This window comes from Equus przewalskii, chromosome 15 (assembly GCF_037783145.1).
Source record: "Equus przewalskii isolate Varuska chromosome 15, EquPr2, whole genome shotgun sequence".
NCBI lineage: Eukaryota > Metazoa > Chordata > Mammalia > Perissodactyla > Equidae > Equus > Equus przewalskii.
The window spans coordinates 3,424,212-3,448,191 of record NC_091845.1 but is presented as its reverse complement, the minus strand read 5'-3'; the positions used below and the strand labels follow the sequence as shown (position 1 = coordinate 3,448,191).

The window sequence follows — 23,980 nt, the reverse complement described above, 5'->3', positions numbered from 1 at the left end:
AGAGTCAGCTGACACAATTAGATGCCCTGGGAGTGGGGGAGGAGCACTCACCAAAGAAAGCTAGAGTGCCGTCCTGAGGCGAGCGGGAGGCTGGGCTGGCAAGACACGCACGCAAATCACCACTGTGATCTGGCGCGGCCCGCCAGGCACTGCGCTAAGTGACGGGACGCGCCATCCCCTTCTGTCGGCCCCATGAGGGAGGGTCTCTCACAGCCCCTCTTCTGCAGATGAGAAGACCGAGGCTCAGGGAGAGACAGTCACTTGCCAGTTAGAAAATGACCTCAGGCGACATCTGCTGGACCCCAAATCCCAGGCTCTTAGCCACCTGCTGCGCCGCCCGGCAGGAGTCCCCCCCTGAGTCAGAAGAGGCTGCCGCAGGAGCCTGGATGGAGCACGGATGGGCGGGGAGCCAGAGGCAGAGGGGCAGGAGGCTGGTGTGTATGTCCACAGACAGACGTGTACATGCCTAGTAGTTACTTTGCCCACTGGTTTCTGCCTGGGCTGGTCTCAGCAGGAGGATCAGGGGCTGAGGCTCCTGGGCCTGGAGGCTGGGCTGGGCTCGGGCTGTGGGCACAGGGGCATTTCCTGGTGAGCTTCCGGAGGAAGCAGTCAAAGGGGGGTCACCACCCACCTGGCTCACGGCCAGGGTGAGGAGCGGGCGCGATGGGGAAACAGCCACTCCTCACTTCCCTTTTCAGCCCTAAGACTTCCCAGACAAGAGTCCCCCTCCCTGATGATGTCATACCATGTCAGAGGTCATCCTGCCCACACCCTCGTTGCACAAAGGGGAAACAGAGGCAGTGGGGTGTGGCACGCCTTAACCTTGCCATCACCACGTGGGGAAGTCTGGCGGCCTGAGCACGAGTCCTGGGTGGGCTGCTGCCTTGCCTAGGCCTGGGGCGCATCACATGGATGCTCTGGGCCTGGCTTTTGCTCTGCAAAATGGACCTATAATCCCCTCGCAGAGCGGGCAAATGAAAACCCTGGGAGAGCACCTGGCCCCCTGCCTGGCACCTTGCAGGTGTCACTAAATGTTGTCTGTGACAATTCCTTTGTAAGGTGAACTCTCAGAGGGGTGAACGGCTATAGATCCTAAGAAAGTTGGGCTTGATGACCCAGCTGTCTTGTGTACAAGCTGTGTGGCCTTGGGCAAGTCATTTCACTTCTCTGGGCCTCAGTTGCCTTATCTGGGAAATGGCTTACTAAGCGCCACCTCAGGTCGCTGAGAGGCTTAGGGAATGCCCACCCCATGGGATGTCATTTTCTGGTGAGTCTCCTTCCCACCGGGCAGTTGGACACCCCTTTCCTCCCACGGCTTCCCTTCCTGCCCTGGGAGTAGGTCAAGTGAGTTGTTCTACTAATAAATCACTCAGCTAATATCTACTGAGCACCTACTGTATGCCAGGTGCTACTCAAAACAGTCAGGAAGTCAGACAGGATACCCTCCCCCTGGGACTGACGTTAAGGGGCTGGGGGACAGAAGATGAGTCAGCTACGGTGGGACCAGACGGTGCTATGAGGAGGAGAAGGCAGGTGGCTGGGGGATGACTTGGTGGACGCCACTTCAGCCAGGCCGTCAGCAGGAGCCTCTCTGAGGAGGGGACCAGTGGACAGGAGGTGGCCAGCAAAGATGCGGGATGGGCCTGGTGGCAGAGGGCAGAGCAGGTGGACAGCTGCCCAGGAACTGGGGCTCCAAGGAGAGAGGGCAGGGGCCTTCCGGCACCCCCTCTCAGGGGAGGGCATCTGGATAGGCTGGACCCACCTCCACCGGGCGTGAGGGCTGGGCTCCATGCTAGGGGATGTCCCACCTCGTTCGTTAAGCATTTGCTGAAGGCAGGGCCAGCTGAGGCCCACCTCTGAGCGGCGATGGGGGAGGGGCAGTGTCCAGCAGCCTGGTGGTCACGGCCACCTGTCCTGCTTGGCCGTGGAGCCCAGACTGAGGGTGGGGGTGATGGTGGTGGAGGGGCGCCACAGGGAGAAGCGGCCTCAGGGAGAGGCGGCTGAGCTCAGGCCCAAACTTCAGAACCACCGAGAACCACATAAGTAACCACATTTTCTCTTTGCACATAGACACAACCCCAGCTCTGCCCTGACTCCGTGTGCCCAGGGCAGGCCACTGCCCCTCCCTGGGGCTCCAGCCTCCTCTGGAGACACAGTGACACCCGTAATAATAACAGCTGGTGGTGGTGGTGCGTCTGTGTGTGCTGGGCACTGTCAGCCCTTCAGACAGACCATGTCGTCCTCTGGGGTCTCGTGTTGTCACAGGGGCTTTTCAGTGCGGGGGTCTGCTGGGCAGGGCTGAGACCCGTATGCAAAGACTTTGTAACTGGATTCTAGGATGACTTTGTGCAGGAAATGCAGTCTCTTTCTGTCCAAAAAAATCTGGTGCCTACATCCTGAAGATGTTTGTCCCTAAAAGCGTCCTGCCTCGTCGTGAGTGCTGTCAGCGCCGGCTCGTTCCTGGCTGTAAAAAGCAGACACGGGTGGTGGCTCTCTGAAATCCCCTCACCAAAGGGGAGACACACGTGCTACCCCAGAGCCAGTCAGATTTTCTGCGGCACTCATAACTTTATGGATGAAGAAACTGAGCTTCAGGTCAGGTCTCTTGGCCAAGCTTATTCAGTGTTGTCAGAGGTGGAATGTGAACCCAGGCTGGGGGCACGCGGAGCCCACAGGAGCTCCATGCCAGGCACTGCTGCTCTGTCCATCTCAGGCGAGGTCAGACGGAGGAACCAGCGGCTCCTGGCCCACTGGAGAGGCTAGATGGACTTACACAAGCACGGTGTCACCGCCCTCTGACTGGCTTCCCTGCAGTACAGAAAGTCAGAGTGGGAAGGCCTTTCAGAAACCTCCAGCTGTTCTCCCACAGGCCCAGGGATTCTGTGAGTTTAGCCAGGGAGGGGAGTCAAGAGGGGTACCGATGACAAGCTGAATGTGCTGGGGCTCCTGACCAAAGACGACAGGGTAAGAGGTGGGGCCCCAGAAACAGGGAGAGACATCTACGCTCAGCCCCAAGCTTCAAACAGCCAGGACCTACGTCACAATCCTCTTTTCCTCTGCAAGCGCAGCTACCCCAGAGAAGCAGGCCACAGAGAGCCCCTCAGGACTGCATCCTGGAACCCCGACACCCTCCTCCGTGATGCAGCAGCACAGACTAGCGGGACAGCTGGGGGGCCTGAGGAGGCTTCCAGTGGCAGCAGTAATGACAGGCCACTCTGTGAGTGCCGAACACGCGTCACGCTGTACCGTGTGCACCAGGACCGTCCCAGCTCCCGCCTCATTTACCACTCACGGCAGTCCCATCAAGTAGGAACAGGTGCCCTGTTTTGCAGATGGGGAAACCGAGGCAAGTCAAGTGACTTGTCCATGGTCCTTGCCAGGCGGAAAGTGGCAGCATCAGAATTGGGACCCAGAATTGGGCTTTCCTTTGGCATTTGGAGGGTTGACTGTGGTGGGGGAGGGGGTAGGTGGGGAGAGGCTCGCAGGCTCCCTACCCCCAAGGAGGCCGAGCCTGGCATCTGCCCTCCTCTCAGATGGCAGCTGCCCCCAGCGGGTGGCCCCACCACCCCATCACCTGGGTGACTGAAATGGCCATTGAGCCCGCTACGGTAGAAGGGCCCCCCTCATGCACCTGGATGCTGTGTATCAACTGAAAGCGGGGTCCTTTGCTGACAGCTCCACAACCCTCTGCCAGGGGTCTGCGTCCCCACCCTCACCGCATGAAGATGCATGGTCCTTGTCCCCAATGTGGCAGCCTCCTCCTGGCCTCTCCTCGTGACCACGGCTGGGAGTTGGAGGCCTGTCCGCCACCCATGGCAAGACCCCCAAGGGCTTTGTAACCCATACTGTCAATGTACCAGGAGAGCCGGGCCAGAGGGGCCGCCCACCTAGAAACCCTCTGACCCCGGCTCGCCCAGCCCCGCCTGGCACCCGTCAGACCCTGGCTCAGAGAGCAGACCTCAGGGGTCTCCCAGGGGCTGCTCCCCCAACACACTCAGTCTCTGTTCTGTTTAAAGGGGCAGGTGAGTTCCCCTGGGGGCTGTGGAGATGGCTTGTGTGTCCCATGTTACCTCCAAGGATCCAAGGAATGTTTCAGAGCCGTGGGTCTGCTTCCTGCGACCCTGAGCTGGGCTGTGAGCTATGATACCCCAGGCAGTCTCTCTCATGATGAATGTGGCATGTGTGTTTCAGTTAGTATTTTCTGTGAACAAATACCCAAAATGTAGGGCTTACAACAGCATTCCTTTCTTACTGTGCCTGATGTTGTGGGTTGGAAAGTTGGGACAGTTCCGGTGGTCTTCCGAGGCTCACGGGTTCACTGCAGTCAGCTGGAGGATCAGTGACCTGGAAGGTCCAAGATGGCCTCACTCACAGGGCTGCAGTTGGTGCCGGGGCACCTCAGTTCCCCCCTCGTGGCCCCTTGCCCAAAGGGCAGACCGCCTTCTTTATATGGTGGTCCCCTCGGATCCCCTCCATGCAGCCCCCCAGTGGACAGGCCACCTTCAGTCCTGGTGGTCCCCTCGGATCCCCTCCATGCAGCCCCCAGTGGACAGGCCGCTTCCGTCCACGGCAGTCTGAGGGCCACGTTCTAAGAGGATGAAGCTGGAGCTGCAAGGCGTCCCGAGGGCCAGTCTCCAAACTGGCTCAGCTGTCACGTCTGCTGCATTCTATTGTGCAAAGAAAGTCACGTGGCAAAGGGAGGAATGGACCCCACCTGTGGGTGGGCGGAGGAGGGGACAAGTCCCATGGAGGAGGGGCCTGGGCACCAGGATGGGGGGAGTTTGTGGCTATATTTTGCAATCCAGTGCGTATCATTGGGGTTTTGCTGGGTTCTTATCTTACAAAGGTTGGGGCGAGGGGAACAAGTTCTAAAGTCATTGTATATGAAGGAAAAACTACCCTGGTAAGATGGCCCTTGAAGACCCCTTCAGTTGCCCGTGAGTGCAGAGTCCCTGGTTTGTGTACCCTACCCTGAAGGGAGCTCTGTGTCCACGGACAAGCGCGAGTCCCTGAGCCAGACCAGGTGAGGGAGCCAGGCTGGCCAGGCCCTGCAGCGTCTGTGGACGCTGGGAATGGGCGGGGTCTCAGCTGGCGGCTCTCCTTCCAAGTGGGCTCCATTCTGTGTCACTGTTAAGCACCATAGTTGTGGTGCCCAGGACAGAAGCCATGAGCCACAGGTGGCTATTAAAGTTTTAACTAATTGAAATCAAATAAAATTTTTAAAAAACTCAGCTCCCCATTCTCACTAGTGACATTCTGAGTGCTCAGGAGCCACAGAGCTAAGAAGCGGAGAGCCAGGAGTCAGCTGGCTGGAGCCCAGCTCAGCCCCTTCGTCCAGCTGCCCTCCTAGCCACCCGCCTTTCTGGTCACCCCGGCCCTGCCCTGGCCGCTGGGGACTCAGAAGTAACTGCCTCACCCCAGGTGCTGCCCTCGAGGGGCTCCAGGTCTGCTGGGGGCAGGTGGGCTGGTAACACGCAGTACGTGCTGGGCACCCTTCCTGCTGGGCCTGACTGTGACCGCCCTGACCTCAGGGCAGCCAGAGCCTGAGAGATGAGCTGAGGGGGAGCCCTTGGAGCAAGCCGCGTCCCTCCCCACCAGGAAGCGAGGGGCTCCTCGCGCACTGCCCGCGCTTTTCCAGTAAAGGGAGGATGGCTTTTCATCATCAAAACTTGTGAGAAGCCTCCCTCCCCGCCCTCGCACACAGCCCCAGACAGGAGGGTTAGTGTGCACGACTGAAAAACTGCAATAAGCCACTAAGAGCCATTTTGGATGAATTTGAAGTCTATGAATTTTATTCATCGCAGCAGCATCTGTTTTGGTTTGAAAGATGTTGATGTGTGAAACAGTATTTTTTTGGTCTACCAGCCATGTTGGGTGTGCATATGGGATGCAAGATCCCCTAAAATAATTCAGGAGCTCCCCACTTGGGAATCCCCGAAACCTCCAGGAGCAGGTCTCTCTGAGCAGTGCCCAGGGCGGTGGCCACCTTGTGCTGTTCCTGGGGCCCGAACTTTGGTTAGCCCCACGCTGGTTTTGTGGTGGGAGTGGAGTGAGGTCCCCTCTTGACATCCCTTCTCCCCATCCCTTCACACTCGGCCTGCAGCCGCCCTCCGCAGCTCCCGCTCTTGCTGGTTCTGTTCTGAGCTCTGCTGGTCTGCGATGGCCCCACAGGTTTGCCCACTCCCTCTAGGCTGTGGGCCCCAGTGTTCAACAGCTGTGACGCTCTTTGCTGCCTGGGGACAGACTCCGCCTTCCTTATAATCCGAGGGAACAGGGATGATTCAGACACCATCCGTGCCCTCCAGGGCTCTGTATCTAGTGGGAGGCTGAGGGGTCTCCACATCCTCTTCCCCCTCCTGCAGGACTCTCCCCGCACCCCACCTACTCATCAACATCCGTCATCAGCACCCCACAAGGGCAGGGATCTGTGTGTGTGTGGCTGACCTCTTGCACATCATAGGTACTCGGCAGTATTTGTTGCGTGAATGAACGAATGAATGCCTGCAAGCTGTGGGGCACGCAGGCACCTGTCCCAGCTCTGCCCTCTGGCTTCTGGCTGTGTCTTCTCTTTGGGGGTCCCACAGACATGTGATGAGCAGGGGCCCCCCGTGGCAGCTGTGTTCACAACTAGATCAGTGCTTTTTCTCCTTTGGGCATCCATGGATTTATTCTCAGGGGTCTTCAAGTTCCACACAATAACTTTTTCGTGTAGATTCTTTATAAGTTGTAAGAGTTAGTTTGAAATAATTTCAATCTTAAAGCAGACTTGCAAGAATGATACAAAACAAGTTTCTCCCATGTACCCTTCACCCAAATTCACCACTAGTAACGTTTTGCGAAATTTTACTCACAAAAACGTTTATTTCTCCCAGAACTATTTGAGAGGTCGTCGCAAACACGCAATATGACTTCTACTCCTGAATAATACCTCAGCATATATTTCCTGAGAGCAAGGAGATTCTCGTCTATAACCATGCTCCAGAAGCCAAACTCGGGAAATTTACCATTGACAGGATGCTTAGCATCTAATATACGATTTATAGTCTCACTTCACCAGTTGTCCCAGTAATGTCCTTTATATCAAGTTTGTACCCCAATCTAGGATCTGCCATTGCATTTAGTCATCATGTGTTTTCCTGAAGCTTTATCAAGGTATAATTTACATACCATAAAATTCACTCATTTTAAGTGTACAATTTCACAATTATTAGTAAATTTACAGAGTTGTGTAACCATCACAATTTTATTTCAAATCATTTCCATCTCCCTGAAAAGAAACCTTATGTCTATTTTCTGTCACTCTCTTGTCCCACCCCTGGCCCCAGCAACCACTCATCTACTTTCTATGGCCATAGATTTGCCTTTCTGAGCATTTCACGTAAGTGGCATCACTCGGCACAATGTTGTCAAGGTTCACCCATGTTGTAGAATGTGTCAGTACATCATTCCCTTTTACTGCCGAATAATAGTCCATTGTATGGCTGTGCCACGTTTAGTTTATCTGTCGTGTCCAACTGACGGACATTTGGGTTGTTTCCACTTTTTGGCTGCTATGAATAATACTGCTGTGAGTAGTCACATACAAATTTTTATGTGGACTATATTTTCATTTCTCTTGAGTAGATACCTGGGAGTGGAATTGCAGGGTCTTATAGTAACTCTGTGTTAAACTTTTTAAGAAACACCCAACTGTTTTCCAAAGTGACTGCATTGTTTTTCATTTCCACCGGAAACAGAAACGAATGAGGGTTCTGATTTCCCCGCATTCTCACCAACACTTGCTATTGTCTGTTTAATTCAGGCCATCCTAATGGACGTGAAATGGTATCTTACTGTGGTTTTGACTTGCATTTCCCGGATGGCTAATGATGTTGAGCATCTTTTCATGTGTTTATTGGCCATTCATATATCTCCTTTGGTGAAAGGTCTATTCAAAGCTTTTACCCATTTTAAAATTGTATTGTTTTCTTATTATTGACTCATAAGACTTCTTTTGTATTCTAAGTACAAGTCTCTTTTTGGTTATATGATTTGCAAATATTTTCTCCCAGTCTGTGGCTTATATTTTCACTTTTCTTGATGGTGTCTCTTGAAGTGCAGAAGTTTTGAATTTTGACAAAATCCAATTTATCAATTTTTTCTTTTATTGCTTATGTGTTTGGTGTCAAGAAATCATTATATCTAAGAAAAGTATCTCAGGTTTGTTTTTTTTTTGGTGAGGAAGATTGACCCTGAGCTAACATCTGTTGCCAATCTTCCTCTTTTTGCTTGAGGAAGATTGTCCCAGAGCCAACATCTGAGCCAGTCTCCCTCTGTTTTGTATGTGGGATGCCACCACAGCATGGGTCTGCACTCGGGATCCAAACCAGCAAACCCTGGGCTGCTGAAGTGGTGCACATGAACTTAACCGCTACGCCACTGGGCTGGTCCTTAAGATGCTTTTATATCTAAGAAATCATTTTATATCTAAGAAATCATTTTATGTCTAAGAAATCATTACCGAACCCAAGATCACAAAGATTTACTCCTGTGTTTTCTTCTAAGAATTTTATAGTTTTAACTCTTACATTTAGAGCTTTGATCATTTTAAGTTAATTTTTATGTACGATGGGAAGGGTCCAGATGCAGCCTTTTGCATGTGGATAGCTGGTTGTCCCAGTGCTATTTGTTGAAGAAACTATTCTTTCCAATGAACTGTCTTGGCACCTTTATCAAAAATCAATTGACCACGATACAATAATCTTTTAAATGTTATTTTCGTGACCATGACAGCCCTCCCCCATCTTAATGAAAGCGTGTTCCAGATCACCGGGGTGACCCTCTGGAGCAGCTCTGCCACCTGAGGTCTGCGGCTGCCTTCCCTGTCGTTTCTACGAGCACGCAGCCCCTGAGGGACCCTCCCGTGTGGCGGCATTTTATGCTGGGTGCAGCGTTTGTTAAAGTGGGGTCTGGTGAACCCTACAAACTGTACTCTCAGGGATCCACCAGTTCTTAAGTCTGAGAAACCCTTAATATGGAGCCACTTCTCAGATGGGAAAGTAGAGGCCCAAACAGGGAAAGTTCCATGTCCAAAGTCATGCATCTGCGAGTGCCCACAGGCCAGCAGAGGCAGCGTGGGGCACAAGAGCCACTTGGAAGTCACCCACCTCCCTCCTACCTATAAAGTGGAGGGGGCCCCACCCATCTCAGAGAATTGCAAGGAATAGAGAGAGTGTGGGCAAAGAGCCCAGCACAGTGCCTGGCTGACACAGAGTGGGTGCCGACTAGTGGAGGTTCCTTACAGGCCTGTACAGTCCCCTCCACAGCAGCAGAGCAGCCCCGAGGGCCAGCGCCAGGCTCCAGCCTGCCCTCTGCCTCAGGCGCCACCCATCCCTGTGCTTGTCCATCCAGTGGGTGCAGCTCTGTAGCAGGCCCTGTGCTGATGCTGGCAGAGCAGAGGGGACGCCACCCCTGCCCTCAGGATCTTCAAGCAGGTGAGCAGTCCCAGTAGCTTGCCGTTACAGAACAGCATGGCAGTTGCTATTTCTATTGTAATAGCTAACATGCACTGACTTTCTGCCACATGCCTGGCCCTGTTCTAGGCACTGTCTCAGCATGTACAGGGCACGGTGGGAGCCAAGATGTCTGGAGGAAGTGACATTTTTGCAGCTGGGTATAAAGGATGGGTTTGGACTTCAGCTAACAAAGAGACATAAGCATTCTAGGAATTTTTTGCCAATTTGATGGGTAAAAATGATATCTCATCATTATGGTTTGTGTTTCTTTATAAGTCAGGTTGTATATCTTTCTGTATGTTTATAGGCCATTTGTATTTTTTCTCTCAACTACCTAGTTAAATCAACTGGATATTTTTCTTTTGAGTTGTTTATGGTTTTTTCTTACTGATTTGTAAGAACTCTTTATCTACTGAGGAAACCAAGGAAATAATGTGTGCAAATACTCAGTGACGTAAAATAACACAGTGTGCTCCAAAGGCATTAAGTATTGCACAGCTTGACTTTGGAAAAGGCAGGTGAAGATGGCGCCAGGCAGGGAGGCAGAAACCAGTTTTGTGCTAGCCTGGGGAGCCCCGCCTCCATCCCACAGGCCATGGGAGCCATAGAAGGGTTCTGAGCAGGATGTGACTGAATCTCTATTTTGAAAATTGCTTTAAATAAAAGACAGTAAATGATGGGGGGGGGGGTCTAGAAGGGTAAATCGAGGCCAGAACTTTGTTCAGCTGGAGTGTCTACTTTGTTTGGTGGGTAGTGGGGAGCCACTGAAGGTTCTTGGTGATGACTGGGAGTGAACTGAAGAGACAGTGGCAGGGAGAGCTGCTCTGCTGGCGGCTGTGGAGGGGGAGGGAGCAGGATTGAGGCCAGGGCGGACCTCTGGGTGTGGGGGTTCTGTTTCCCAGCGTGAGGCGTTGCCCCCACTGTCATCTCAGCCCCATGTGGTGCCCAGTGCTGTGTCATCTGTCCTGGCTTCGCAGGATGACCTCTGACCCAGACAGAGGGGACCCTTGCCAGGAGTAACCTGGAGAGGAAATATGAACCAAGAGTGTCTGGGCAGGGCACTGCGAATTGGAGAAGGAAAAAGGACCAGCCCATTGGCAAGTGGGAGGGATCTTAGAAGTCTGCAAGCCAACGTCCCCAAGGCAGCTGACCTCTGGCCTCTGCTCCCACAAGCCCAGGAGCGGAGCCCCCACCTCCCCAGCAGCCATTCTGGATCTGGTTGGCTCTTCCAGGGAAAAGGATCTCAGGCTGTTATGGCATCAGAGCCACAGGGAGCCTTGGCCCTCGTCTTAATTCACGCTGCCTGTCTACTGGATAGAAGAGACTCGGAAGGGAGATGATCCTCCCCGAGGTCACACAGGGATTAGCCCAGCTCAGATCAGAGCAGGCCCTGGAAACCAGGCTTCCCAACTCCCCATCCAGTTTCAGAAAGGTGTTTTTTTTTTTTTTTTTTGGTGAGGAAGATTGGCCCTGAGCTAACATCTGTGCCAGTCTTCCTCTATTTTGTATGTGGGATGCCACCATAGCATGGCTTGATGAGCAATGCATAGGTCGGCACCCAGGATCTGAACCCGAAAACCCCAGGCCTCCAAAGTGGAGTGTGTGAACTTAACCACTACACCACCGGGCTGGCCCCAGAAAGGATTATTTTTTAAACGTAATTTTTAAAAACTGGTAGTACATGCATATAGCACAAAAAAATATTTAACCGTGACGTGTCAGTGGAAAGTGGTCTCCTTCCCAGCCTGGCCTCCAGCACTTCATGCATTCCCCAGGACCCCACTATTCCCGTTTCTAGAGCATCTTCGTCAGAGACACTATCTGCACGTCCCAGCATGCATGCCGTACCCCGCTTTTTCACCTAAAAAGCAGCACACCACACACCCTGGGCTGCCCCTTGCTTTTCCCACTTACCGAACATCTGAGAGACAGTGCCTCATCAGTCCGGAAGCCACGTTCTTTGTGATGGCCGCACAGGCTCCCTTCATAAGGATGCATCACAATGATAGTCTGTTGAGTAAGTCCCTTGTCAGCGCACTTTTAGGTAATAAGAATATTTCAGTACTTTTTATTCACTTGAAAAACAGTTAATTTTTTAAATACAAGTTAGCAGTTACTTAATTTTTTTTAATGTGTGTAAAGAAGATTTAATTGGCCCATGAGCCTGTGCCTATGCCCAGATAGCTAACCCCTGGTGGCTTTTAAAAAATCAACAAATCCTCAGAAAAGCGTGAAATAAAAAGTAAAAGCTCCTCACACACCCATTCCACACGCCCCACCATCCTCCCAAAAGGCAGCCGCCAATAGGAGTTTGTTTTGGTATGTGTGCATCCTTTGGGGGAAAAAATTAGGAAGTCCCACATATGTATGACCTTATGGCTGCGTCTCCGTGCGCCTCTCCTCCCCTGTTGCTGGACGGCGGAGGTGTGGCTCTCCCGTACTCTTACACGGAATCTGCTGTCCTTCTATATTAGCATGCTGGATACTTCTGACAGATCACCCTCGAAAAAAGGTGGCGCCGTCTGGCACCTCCGCCAACGGTGTTCTTGGGTGCGCTCAATTCCTCTCACCTTCAACAGAGAAGGTATTATCAACCTTGTTCATTTTTGCCAACTTGGTAGATGAAAACAGTGGCGAGCATGTTATGTTTTGATTTGTATTTCTTTAATATGCACTTAATTACAAGTGAGACTGAACCTCTTTCCATGAGCTGCTTGTTCAGATGCTTTGCTCTTTTTCTAATTGGTTAGTCATCTTTTTCCTATCGATTTGAAAGAGCTCTTTATGTATCAGGGAAATTAGCTTTCATCTCATTTTCCTCAATTAACTTCTGGCATATGTGCTGCAGATATTTTTTTGTTTACCATTTGTCTTTTTTTTTTACTGTGTGGTGTTTTTTTTCACTCTACTCAGAAGTTTTAATCTTTATACTTAAATTTATCAATATTTTCCTTCATGGATTCTGGGACTATTTACCCAAGGCATTTTACGCAGCCTGTCTACACATCACAGCTGATCCTACAGCAGCCTTTGAAGGGAGGCAGGGTGGTGAGCTGTGTGTCGGTTCCCTTTTACAGGTGAATTCAAATGAGGCTCAGAAAGGTGGTGGGACTTGCCCAGCAGAACAGATTCTAAACCCTTTGTTCTCACTTCCCTCACCTGCCTTCCAACCAGCCAAGTCACTCACTCCTGGCACTGATGACAAAAGGATGTGGTTTCTCTAGCAGAGAATTTTTAATTATTAAAACTACAAGCATCTTTTCTTCCTTTAAGTGCTCTTTTTAAAAATATTTTTCAGGGGCCGGCCCAGTGGCACAGTGATTAAGTTCGCATGTTCTGCTCCGGCGGCCCGGGGTGTGCCAGTTCGGATCCCGGGTGTGCACCTATGCACTGCTCATCAAGCCGTGCTGTGGCAGGCGTCCCATGTATAAAGCAGAGGAAGATGGGCATGGATGTTAGCTCAGGGCTAATCATCCTCCAAAAAAAATTTTTGAAATTAAAAAATTAACTCCTAGTTCTCAAAAACAAAATTTCCAACATACAAAGAGTGACAGGGGGTTTGGGGGGAGCTCATGCCTGGCCCCAAAAGCCCACCCCCCCAGGTGACCACTGTCCTGTTTGCTGTGAGCACCAATGAGGCGCCATGGCTCACTCTTGCCATGAGGTGAGGAGGACCCACCAGGAGCTGGACCATTCCTTCTTCATCTCTGCTTGTCACCAGTGCCTTGTATATGCTAGGAACACCTTAGGTGCTCAATAATTGCTTCAAGACAGAAGACTGAGGTGGTCGGGCACTCCACTTAGACACTGCAGCCTCACAGGCCTGTACTCAAATGCCAGCCGGGCCACTTCGCAACTGTGTGAGCGTGGGCAGGTGACTTACTGCCTTCTGCTGCAGTGCCCTTGTCTGTAAAACTGGGATAATAGTTTCTACCTCAAGTAAATGAAGTAAGATTCATAAAGTGCTGAACGAAATGTCTGCCTCTCCCCTCTGATATCTGCCGGTTCCTTCCTGGATCCGGTGCCCACTCCCACCTGGCCCCAGTGTCCAGGCTCAGGAGATAGCAGAGCTGAAAATCAAGCTCCCTCCCTCCCAAAAGCCCAGAGAGGGGAAGTGCCTTGCCCAAGGTCACACAGCCCATCCGTGGGAGGGCCAGCAGAGACTCCCGTCTGCTGACGCATTACATCACTCACCCAGCTTCCTCTCTGTTGGACCACTGCAGCCGCGTCCCTCTGGCCTCCTGTCTCTCCCCTTCTCGCCACCAGGGGGCGCTTCCTAAACACAGCCCGGACCACGGACGCCCTTGCACCAACCTGGTCGGGGGCTCCATGCTGCCTCCGGAAGGAGGCCGCTTCTGGTTGGTCTGGTGTCCGAGGCCCTCGGCACGCGCCCTCTCTCCTGCACGGCGGGCAGCGCGCATTTCCATCCTTGCTTCTTCCTTAGGCGCCCTCCTCCTGGAGCGCCTCCCCTTCCTGCCCCTGCCAGGCCGGCCTCTCCTGTCTGCGCCACTGCTTCCCCACCGACTGGGTCCCTCTCTGACTGCGCAACCCCCTTCCCCGTAACAGTTGCCAGGCCGCTGTGGCCCATCCCCAGCGTCCAGTGGGTGCTGAGCCAGTGTTTGGTGCGGGATAAGGGGTGCTGCCGGCGGGCCGGGATCCTCTTCCCAAAATTGGGAGGAGCGCGTGTCCTGGAGGGGACTCGGGGGGCGTGGTGCCAGAGCGGACGCCAGCGGCCCCGCCGCGCTGTGCGACTGGGCCTCAGTCTTCTCATCTGCGGAGTGGGGAGGCTGGGCAGTGCCCGCCGCGGGTGCGGTTCTCCGTGGGAGGGGCCCAGGGGCCTTGGCGTGAGGCTGCGTTTGCTAGGTGTTTATTTAGGGGTCTTGGGGAGTCTGAGGTTGGACTGCTGGGCCACAGGGCCCCCTTCTCCGCTCCCCGGGCCCAGCGCCGGCAGCGGCCCCGCCGACCCGAGAGCCCTCAACTCGCCCCGGCTCGGTGACGTCGGCGGCTGGGGCGGCACCCGTCCTCCCCGCCCCCCCCCCCCACTCCCACACACCTCTCGAAGGGGGGAAACTGAGGCCGGGCGCGGAGAGCCCACAGCCAAGGTCACGGCGCGCGGGCGGCGGAGCGGGCAGGAGGGCCGGGCGCGGGGAGGCCGCCCCGACCGAGCACCCGGCTCGGGCTCCGGCTCCCGAGCGCCCCCGGGCCCCCCCGCGCCCCGCCGGCCCGACGCGCTGGGGCCGCGCCCGCGCTCCGCGCCCGCCGCGGGGACGGCGCGCGCTCGGCGGCTGCAGGCGGACCCGCGAGGTAGGAGGCGGGCCGGCGGGGCTGCGGCGGCGGCGGCCGGGCCAGTGCGGGCTGGGGGTCGGCGGGGCTGCGGCCGGGAATGCCCCCCGCGAGAGCCTGGGCGACAGCTCCGCCCCCGGGGCCGCGGCTGCAAGGACGCGCGAGCAGCTCTCGGGAACCGGCGAAGGGGGGTGGTGATCGCGGGCGGCTTCGCGGAGCCGAGCCCGGAGGAGGTTCCGGGGCTGCAGTCTTGGGGACACCAGCCACGGTGTTGTAGGGTTGGGGATCAGAGGCCGCCAGGCTCTCGGGAATGGGGACCCGGGCTACGCAGGCGGCCCGGAGGGCCTGGGGTCGCCAACGCCGGGCTTTCTGAGCTGGGGCTCTGCAAGTGTCGCTTTCTGGGACTCGAGCGGTGAGGACGCAGGAGATTCAGCCTCCGCGGCTATGCGGACTGCTCATCCGAAACCTTGCGGACGCTGAAGGCGCGATCTTGGGGGGAGGGGGGCCCAGGGTGCTCTATCTCCGCGTCTATGCAGGTGGCTGCCTTCTCGGGGCGGGGGGAGGGAAACGTGCAACCAGGTCCCGAGGGTCGCCAGGCGAAGCCGCCCTCCAACCCCCCTCCTTCCCTTCTCTCCCACCTCCTTCCTGCTTTCGCCTCCCCGCGGAGAAATCCCGCGGCTGAGCCTAGGGTCCGGAGCCTGCGGGCGGGAGGTTGAGGCATCTCAGGAATTCGCTGGGAGCCAGATAGAGGCGCCTGCAGGCAGGGAGTGAGGAGCTTCAGCTGGGCTGGGGGGGCTGGCTCCAAATCCCGTCCTGCCCCTAACCCCCGCCCCCGTGTGACCTTGGGCAGCCCCTCCTCCCGCTACCACTTGGGCAAGAGGCTGATTCTTAGTCTCGGAAGCCCCTGGGGTTCAGACCCCCAGGGGGCGGAAAGTCGGTGTGGGCAGCAGTGCTGGGAGGCTGGAGTAGACAGGGCAATCTCTGGATCCGGTCCCAAATAGGGCAGGAGGCAGCAGGGGTCTAAGAAGTGAGTGACGGGGCTGTTTCGGGTGTCAGGACACCCTGTCCCACCTGCCAGCCTGAGGTGGGTCCCTCCTATGGGAAGGAGCTCAGAGTGGGGCAAACCCCTGCCCTGCCCAGAACCAGCTGCCCTTAGGCTGTGAGGGGGCAGGGAAGTTGACAGAGGTGAGTCAAGGCTGTCTGCCCCCACCCCAATCATGGGGAACCCCCTCCCCCATATTTCTGCTAGGCAGTTGCCACTTTAAATTGCCAAGCTTTCAACTGTCACAGCTGATCTGTTCCTGGAGCAAACGGAGCAGAAAGATGACAGTGGGTATCCCCTCCCCCAGGTCTGTCCGCAGGATGAGGCTCACGGGGACAGCAGTCGGCTCTGTCTGGTCAGCTTTGTGCATTTTGCTCTGGGCATGCTCTGTAACTGGTGGGGGAGGCACTCATTCTGGACTGGGAGCCGGAGTCTGGTTGCGCTCTTTAACAAGCTGCTGCTCCACTCTGCGGTCAGTCCCCAGCCGACAGCGCACACGTGCCTGTGCAGCCCCTCGGAGCAACTCTGAACTGAAATGACACAGGACTGGCCCTTTGCTCACCCTCCTCTGCCCCAGCATTCTGCCTGGCTCCTCACTTGGGCCTGCAAGGTGGCCAAGCCTCTGAACCCATGCAGGGCCAGAGCCTTGCGGTTGGGTTTGAGAGGAGAGAAGACAGACAGCCCAGACCCCGCCCCCAGGGCAGGAGAAGGTGAGGCAAGAGTGCTTGGGGTGCCACGATGCCCACTGCTCGGCCATTGAGCATCAGCGCTGGAGGGAGCAGCCTGGGGCCAATCCCCTGTTAGAGATGGAGAAACTGAGGCCAGAGAGAGGCAGGGACATGCCCAAGGTCACGCACCATCCTGCTGTTCCCGGCTGTCCAGCAGTCCCGCCATCCTTGGGGAGCTGCTGCCTGGGGAACGCTCAGAGGACTCGGTGTTCCCCTCAGAGGTCCCTGCAGTGGAGGGACAAGGAAGGGACCGGCGCCCTCCTCTGCAGGGACTCTGGCTCCTGCGCGGTTTGCAAACATTAAGTAATCTTGTCTCATGACCAGGGTTGCCACCCTCTCTCAAGGCTGCTTAAAGGGCCAGTGGCTGCCTGTCCTTCCAGCCACTGCTCTGACCACCCTGCCCTGCCCACCCTGTGCCTGCTGGCCCCACAACAACCCTGTGGTTTTAGTCGTGTCCCTTCCCCGTTGTGCAGAGGGAAGTGCCAAGGCCATGTTGGACTGGGACCCTTTGTGTCCCCAGCTTTCTCCACACCAGTATTCTAACTGCTGGGGTGGGGAAGCTAAGCACCTAGGCATCCCCAACCAAAAGGGACACAGCCATCCTTTGTTCTTGTAGTAAGCTCCCCGTCACTGGGGTATGCGAGCTGGAGATGAATGCTGACTGGGCAGGGAGGTTGTGAACCTGGCTCTGTGAATCTGGAGGGTTGAGCAAATGTCCTTCATTTCCTGCTGCTCCTTCATGATTATGGGGTAGGGAATGGGGTTGCTTGCTTCTGTCAGGAGGTGTTTCCTCCTGGTGCGGGCCGTAAGGACTGGTGTCCCATACACTGCCATTGCTCAGACCTGGCGTTCGTTGCCTCGGTGAAATGTGACTCAGACCTGCTTCTGGGAGTAGCGTCTTCCAGCGCCCGCTGCTGTCCGCTGGGCCAGCTTGCCCCGTGCTGGCTCCTGCAGAGACTTGCACCCGACGCCTGCCTCCCAGAGACCTCTGTTCATCCATCACCACTCTCGTCATTGTCGCCTCTTCAGCACAGTCTGGGGGAGTCCCCGTGTCTTCCCCTCGGGCACTGTTATCGGGCAGGGGCATAGGTAGGGCTGACTCCGGACCCCTGGTGAGACACCAGTCTTCAAGATGCCTCCCCCAGCCAGGGCTATTCTGTGGGGCTACCGCACCACGAGCCAACCAGGAAAAGCAGGACGCAGGCCGCCAAGCCCCAGGGACTCTTCAAGGAAGCGGTGTGTGGCCTTCTGATCCAGCACGTTTACAGACATTTCTTTACAGAAGCGTGTATTCTGTGCCAGACCCCGTCACAGTGGCTCTCACATATATTATCCCATTTCGTCTGCAAAACCACAAACCCATCCATTAACGTGTATGCAGGTTCTAGAAACATAGTATTAAAACAATGATGTCAGCCCCGCAGGCCAGCAGGAATGATTTAGAGCATCCCCACCTAGGTTGAGTCGTCTCGGAGCCGCTTGGTTGCCCCGGGGTCCCGACAGTCTGCATTGTGCCCAGACGCCCCTGGGGGAAGTCCTCTGGGAGGGGTGCTCAGACCCCAGTGAAGAGCACAGAGTCGGGCCTGACCCATATGAATCCACACGAGCCACATGTGATGGAGACAGAGGCGTGCAGAGGGCCCTGAACCTGAGTTGGGCCTGACTCACTGCCTCTCTAGAAGGTAATCCTAGCCTGTGCCGTGTCCCTTCCTGTCAGGATGACACTGTCTCCTCCTCAAGACTGAGCTCTCTGAGGGCCGGCCGGTGGCGGAGGCGCCTCCTGGCCCCTGGCACCAGGGGCTAATAGAAGTTTCTGTTGTCCTCATCTGAGTTGAATCTAAACAAGAAACTAGCTGCCTTATGAGGTAGTGAGTTCCCCTCACTGGAGGTATGCAAGCTGAGGAGGTACAGGAGATTCGTGTATCTCAGTTTAGGTACCCGACGGTCATTTTAACTCCAAGACTCCCAGAGCCAATGATTTTTTAAAAAATTATTATCTGAGGACTTAGTGAAAGCTATCAGGATGGTAATGCAGGTTCGTAAAAATGCTGAGTGCCAGGGCGATTTAATAAAGCCGATTGCCTGGGGCCATGATGGCACCGTTTCACCACGAGCTCCTCCGGATGCAGACTCAGGACCAGCTTTGGACTTAGCCAAGAGGCCTGAGGACTTGGTACCAAGAGAAGCAGGAGGGCGAATCCGTGGACAGCCACTGGGGTCACTCGGCCACTCTCACTCGGGGAGCCTGGAGGCCAGGGAGCTGCTTGCTTGCTGCTCTGGACAAGTCCCTCCCCCCGCTTTGGCCGAAGGAGTTCGGAAGAGACCAGAAGCCACTCCGGCAGTTGTAACTGGCATCCTCAAGGGTTGGGGGGCACGGGAGGGGCTGAAGTGTGAGGCCCCCCTGGCTCAGTCTGTGCCCTGGCTGGGGCCACCTGTCTCTGGGCCTGCACTCCAGTCCTGACCTGGGACAAGTCGCTGGACCTCCTGTGCCTTAAGATAGGGTGATGAAGGTGCCGACCCTCCTGAGACAGTCGTGAGGACAACTCTGTGAAACCGTGTCAGTGTCATCCCGTTATTTTTCATTTCCTCCTTTGGGGAGAAGCCCACTGAGTATTTCTCAGACCTCAGAGTCCAAATAGCACTTCCAGCTCCGTTCATTTACTCATTCAACCAACACTTACGGAGCGCTACTGTGATAGTGCAGGAGCAAAGCCTCAGAAAGCCCTGCCCTCCCGGAGCTTGTGTTCTACCGGGGGATGACCCACAGTGAATAAGTCAGCAAAGAAAGGAAAGAATTTCACAGTGCAAAATGCTAAGAAGAACGAGTCTGCTCTGGTTGATGTTGAAGGTGATTTGTGGCGGAAGAACTCTTCCAGAGGGACAGGCAGAGAACCCTGGTTTGAGCCCTGCCGGACCTAGATTCCAGTCCTGGCCCTGCTGACTTCCAACTTGCTGTGTAACCTTAGGCAAGTTCCTTTCAGTCTCTGATCCTCGGTTCTTGTCTGTGAAGTGAGAGAGCAGGATGAGCCCTTCCAGCTCAGATGTCTTGTGTGGCCATCTTGTCGAGCCCAGTGGTGCTGCTGTCACCGCTGGGGCCCCTGCCTGTCCCTACACATACCACACATGCCTTTCTATTTAAACATGCTGCGTGACCTGTCACGCAGAAAGGTGGAAAGCATACTGTCCTCATTCTCACTGTCTTACTGTGCATCTGAACAGCGCTTTGTGATAGAGTTTTGTTTTGATTTTTGAGCTCTCTATCAGTAGACTTAGGCTGTGGCTATTTGTTTGGGTCTGGCTCCTTTTGCTCAGATTTGTGGCTCTGTGATTCGTCCAGTCATGAGCAGCCGCACTTTGTCCTTGTCACTGCTGCAGGGTGGCCTGCTGTACCATCGGCCCCAGTTTGTCCACCCAGTCCCCTGTGATGGGCGTGGGGGGTTAGTTTGAGGCTATTGCTCTTGAACCTGGTGCACATGGCGCCTGGGCCTGTCCTCTCACTGGGTGGGGAAGTGTGCACACACTCAGTGTCGCGAAACAGCGCCACACCGGCTGGGCCTGCCTTCCTGCTTGCTGCCGCTCCCCCTGTCAGTCCCTGTCACGGTCGCTCCCCTGGTGGGTGCGTGGTTCTCACTATGGGCTCCCTGCCTTTCCCTGACTGCGGACCAGGTCAGGTGTCTTTGGGTTGTTTTTGGCCCTTTGGAGCTCTCCTCTTTGGTGACGTACCTGGTCAGGTCTTTTGCCCATCTTGGGCTATCTTTGCATTTCTTGTTGATCTAGAGGATTCTTTAGGTATTCCAGATTCTAATCCTTCATCAGTTGTGTATGTTGTAAGTATCTGGCCTTTTTCACTTTTCCTGGGGTCTTGGGATGAACCTCTTAATTTAAATAAAAAAATAAATTTTATTTTTTTTGGTGCAAGATTAGCCCTGAGCTAACTGCTGTCAATCCTCCTCTTTTTGCTGAGGAAGATTGGCCCTGAGCTAACATCCGTGCCCATCTTCCTCTACTTTATATGTGGGACGCCTGCCACAGCATGGCTTGCCAAACGGTGCCATGTCTGCACCCAGGATCCGAACTGGCGAACTCCGGGCCACCGAAGGGAACATGTGCACTTAACCGCTGCGCCACCGGGCCAGCCCCTAAGTAGTCAAATTTATCTTTCACCTTATTATTAATGTTTTGTGTGTTTTAAGAAATCCCTTCCTACCCTGTGGTCACAAAGATTCTCCTGTATTCTCCTTTTACATGAGACCTTTAATCTGCCCAGAGTTGGTATTCGTGTATGGTGTGAGATGAGGGTCCCATTTCTCTCTTTCACACACACACACACCCCGTTCCCCAGGTGGCCCAGCACTGCTCAGTGATGAGTGTGTACCCCCACACGGTTATCCATACCTTTCCCTGGGCAGATGGGCAGGAGCCCAGGACCCCAGGCTCCGGGCTGGAAGGCCCAGCGGAGTGTGGTGATCAGGGACAGCCCCTGAGGGCAGGGTGGACAGCCCTCCCCCAGCAGACCAGCTGCCGCTCCTGCCAAACAGGTCTGTGGGGCTGGGCCGTCACGTGTCTGACTGGCGCTGACTCGGGCTCTGGCGGATTAAGCAGGGGCTCAGGGCTTATGTCCCGCACTGGCCACTGCACAGGCCAGGGGGAGGACGGAGGGACTCGTCTACGTGGGCCGCAGGAGGCCCCCCGAGGCCAGCGAGGCTGCGCTGTTGGTGGCAGGAGCCCCCGCCCACGGCATTGGACAAGGTAAGGGAGGGCCAGGATGGTCCCTGGCCTGGTCTTCCCACCCAGCTCTGGGTGCCTCTGTCTGGAAAACAAGATGTCCCTTCCCATGCTCTTCCCATCTGGGTCTGTTTAGGGTGGCCGAGAGCCAGGAGGTGGAGGACCATAGCCTGCAGCAAGGAGCTGCCGTGTCCCCGGGCCCTGAGCCAGCTCACTCGGGCTCACACACACAGGGTGAGCCCACCATCTCCCGAGGGACTCTGTGTCCTCGTTAGTGTCCTGGGCCTGCCCACTAGGCAGGGGGGTGACTGCCAACTCTAATCCGCCCTCCAGATCCTGCAGCCTTTCCCCAGGCGGTGGCCAGTCCCTGGCCTGGCAGGACACAGCCTTCCTGCTCCTGGAGTCATCAGGGCAGGGAAGAGGGAGTGGGTGTGTCCTGAGCACCTGCTGCCTGGCATGTCCCCTGGGGGAATCTTTGCTCCTGCCCTGCAAGGTAGGGAAGATTCACCCACTTAATAGATGGGGAAATAGGTTCAGGGAGGGGCTGTGGTCCAGCTGGGCCTGGGCTGGGAAGACGGCCCCCAGCATCTCAGCAGCCTGCCTACGTGACCCCAGAAGCCGCCGCCGGCTCTGCTCACCCCTCCCCCCTGCCCCTCGGCCCAGTGGACTGCCTACGGGGGCCTGACTAGCGCACTGCCTCTGGAGCGGGCCTGCGCCTCCCAGGGGGAGCGCCCGGGGATTCCAGGTCCCTGGGGGTAAGTCGCTGGAGCAAGAGCCGCCTGTGGGCCCGGCCCAGTCCAGATCTCCTCGTTTGTGCAGGCGGGGACAATAGCAGGCCTCACCCCTTCAGCCCCTCTGAGGCTGAAATGCGACTGCGCATGAAAGGGCTTCCAGACACAGCCACGCTCCCCTCCCGGCTGCTCCCAGCAGACTCTCAGGAGATCTCGGCCTTTGTTCTTACAGGGAAGGTCAGTCCCTGAGCTTCCTTCTTGCTCTGAAATTCTGAGCTCCTGTCCGCTTCCTTTCTTCCTGGCCTTTTATTTAGGTGTTTATTTCTCTGAGTTTACTATTTGTTCCTATCATACAGGCACATAGTAAAAATGATCAACTTAGAAGAGTATCCAGGGGCCGGCCCGGTGGCGTAGCAGTTAAGTGCGCGGGTTCTGCTTTTCGGCGGCCCGGGGTTCGCCGGTTCGAATCCTGGGTGCGGACATGGCACCACTTGTCAAACCATGCTGTGGTAGGCGTCCCACATATAAAGTAGAGGAAGATGGGCATGGATGTTAGCTCAGGGCCAATCTTCCTCAGCAAAAAGAGGAGGACTGGCAGTAGTTAGCTCAGGGCTAATCTTCCTCAAAAAAAAAGAGTATCCGGTGAAAACTAATATGGCCCCGCCCCAGAGCAAATATGAAAAGCAGTTTTGGACATCTGGCCAGAAATATTCAGGAGATACACGTCTATACACACATGTTATTTATTCCTTCTGCTGTATTTTAAAGAAAACGCCCTCAGCCGGCTCTGCCTGGTCCTGTGGCAGCTCTGGGCCTTTAAATCGGCCCACTCGGCGGAGCCTGAGTGCCACCTCCCTCCAGAAGGCGCCGTGTCTGTGGACGCTGGCACCGGACTCTCCTCGTCAGCAGGACCTGAGGGAGGCTGGGGCCTGGCACAGGGCAAATGGGATTGTTGGGCAGCAAAGAAGGCCCCTCTGTGCAGGCGAAGGCCCGAGTTGGAGACCAGCTCCCCTCCTCCCGCTCCAGCAGATCTGGGTCTGGAGTGAGGGTGGAGCCTGAGGACCTGGCCCAGGCCCAACCTGGCTGCCAGCTGGCCACTGGGTGACCTTGAGCCAGCCCTGACCTCCTCTGGGCTCCTGACTCAGTGTGGAAGCCCAGGCTGTGCAGTGGCCTCCGTGAGAGGACTGAAGGTCTGTATCCTTGAGGACCCAAGCAAGCTACGTGTCCCCCATCCCACCTGGGCTGAAGCCTGTGACGTGGGCGAGGGCTTTCACTGCCTTCCTGTTAAGCTTTGACGTGGCCGCTGAAGTCGGTGCCAAGTCCCGCTGACGTTTTCTCTGTGGGCCTTGTGACCCCCGGACCTGAAGTCATCTTACCTCTGCCACGTAGGTCTCCCAGAGGGCTGGGAGAAGAGACTCTTTATCTCTCACTCGGTCTGAGAAAGGAAGGTGGCAGGTGGCTACATGTGACCACATGTCCTGCATACGTGACTACAAGGCCTCACCAGAAGGACTCTCTGCCCCCTTGAAGGAAGAGTGGGATCCATTGTTGGTGACGGGAGGGTGACAGCCAAAGGTCACAGTCACCCAGTGGGGCAGAGCTCCAGGCACTTCCAGTGTACAGATGTTCAGGTTGTGCACTGTACAAGAGCAGTTGGCAAAGGAATAATGCACTCTTGCCAAGCCGTGGGCCCGAGAGGCTGCGTCCACCAGAAGAGGGCGCCTTTGACAGATTCACACGTGGGCCCTGCCTGCCACTGATGGCACCAGCCTTGGGCATGCTCACTGGCAAAGGAGAGAGGCCTGGGCGTGGGTCCCGTCCTCGCTTGTGTGCTCTTCCTATGCTCAGCTTTCTAGAATCTCCCTCCAGGACTCTGCCTGTAACTCCGGGGAAAAGGAACTCGGAATACCCTCCTTGGTCTGTGCAAGCAGCCTGAGTAGACCCAGCCCCGGGAGGCCTCAGAGGGAAGGGGCACTA

At 55.6% G+C, this 23,980-nt stretch overlaps 1 protein-coding gene and 1 long non-coding RNA gene across 27 annotated transcripts in view; one reads left to right on the top strand and one right to left on the bottom strand.

Annotated features, from left to right (window-relative positions):
* IQSEC1 (IQ motif and Sec7 domain ArfGEF 1) overlaps window positions 1–23,980 on the top strand; it is a 353,973-nt gene that overhangs the window by 237,161 nt on the left and 92,832 nt on the right. For 2 of the 26 annotated variants that reach the window (XM_070574594.1, XM_070574588.1), the window contains exon 1: window positions 21,111–21,296. The exons of 18 other annotated variants lie outside the window; for them this stretch is intronic. In XM_070574594.1, coding sequence (XP_070430695.1) covers window positions 21,163–21,296 — 134 coding nt within the window. In that variant the 5' untranslated portion in view covers window positions 21,111–21,162. Of the gene's footprint in view, window positions 1–14,668; window positions 14,799–21,110; window positions 21,297–23,980 lie in introns of those variants that run through there. 6 more of the 26 variants (XR_011526810.1, XM_070574596.1, XM_070574604.1 and 3 more) reach the window with 5 other exon arrangements.
* LOC139075901 (uncharacterized) lies at window positions 6,832–15,560 on the bottom strand. The gene is made up of 4 exons (XR_011526821.1): window positions 15,416–15,560; window positions 11,867–12,064; window positions 11,409–11,504; window positions 6,832–10,515 (listed from the first exon to the last, which is right to left on the bottom strand). It is a non-coding gene; the product is annotated as an uncharacterized lncRNA (long non-coding RNA).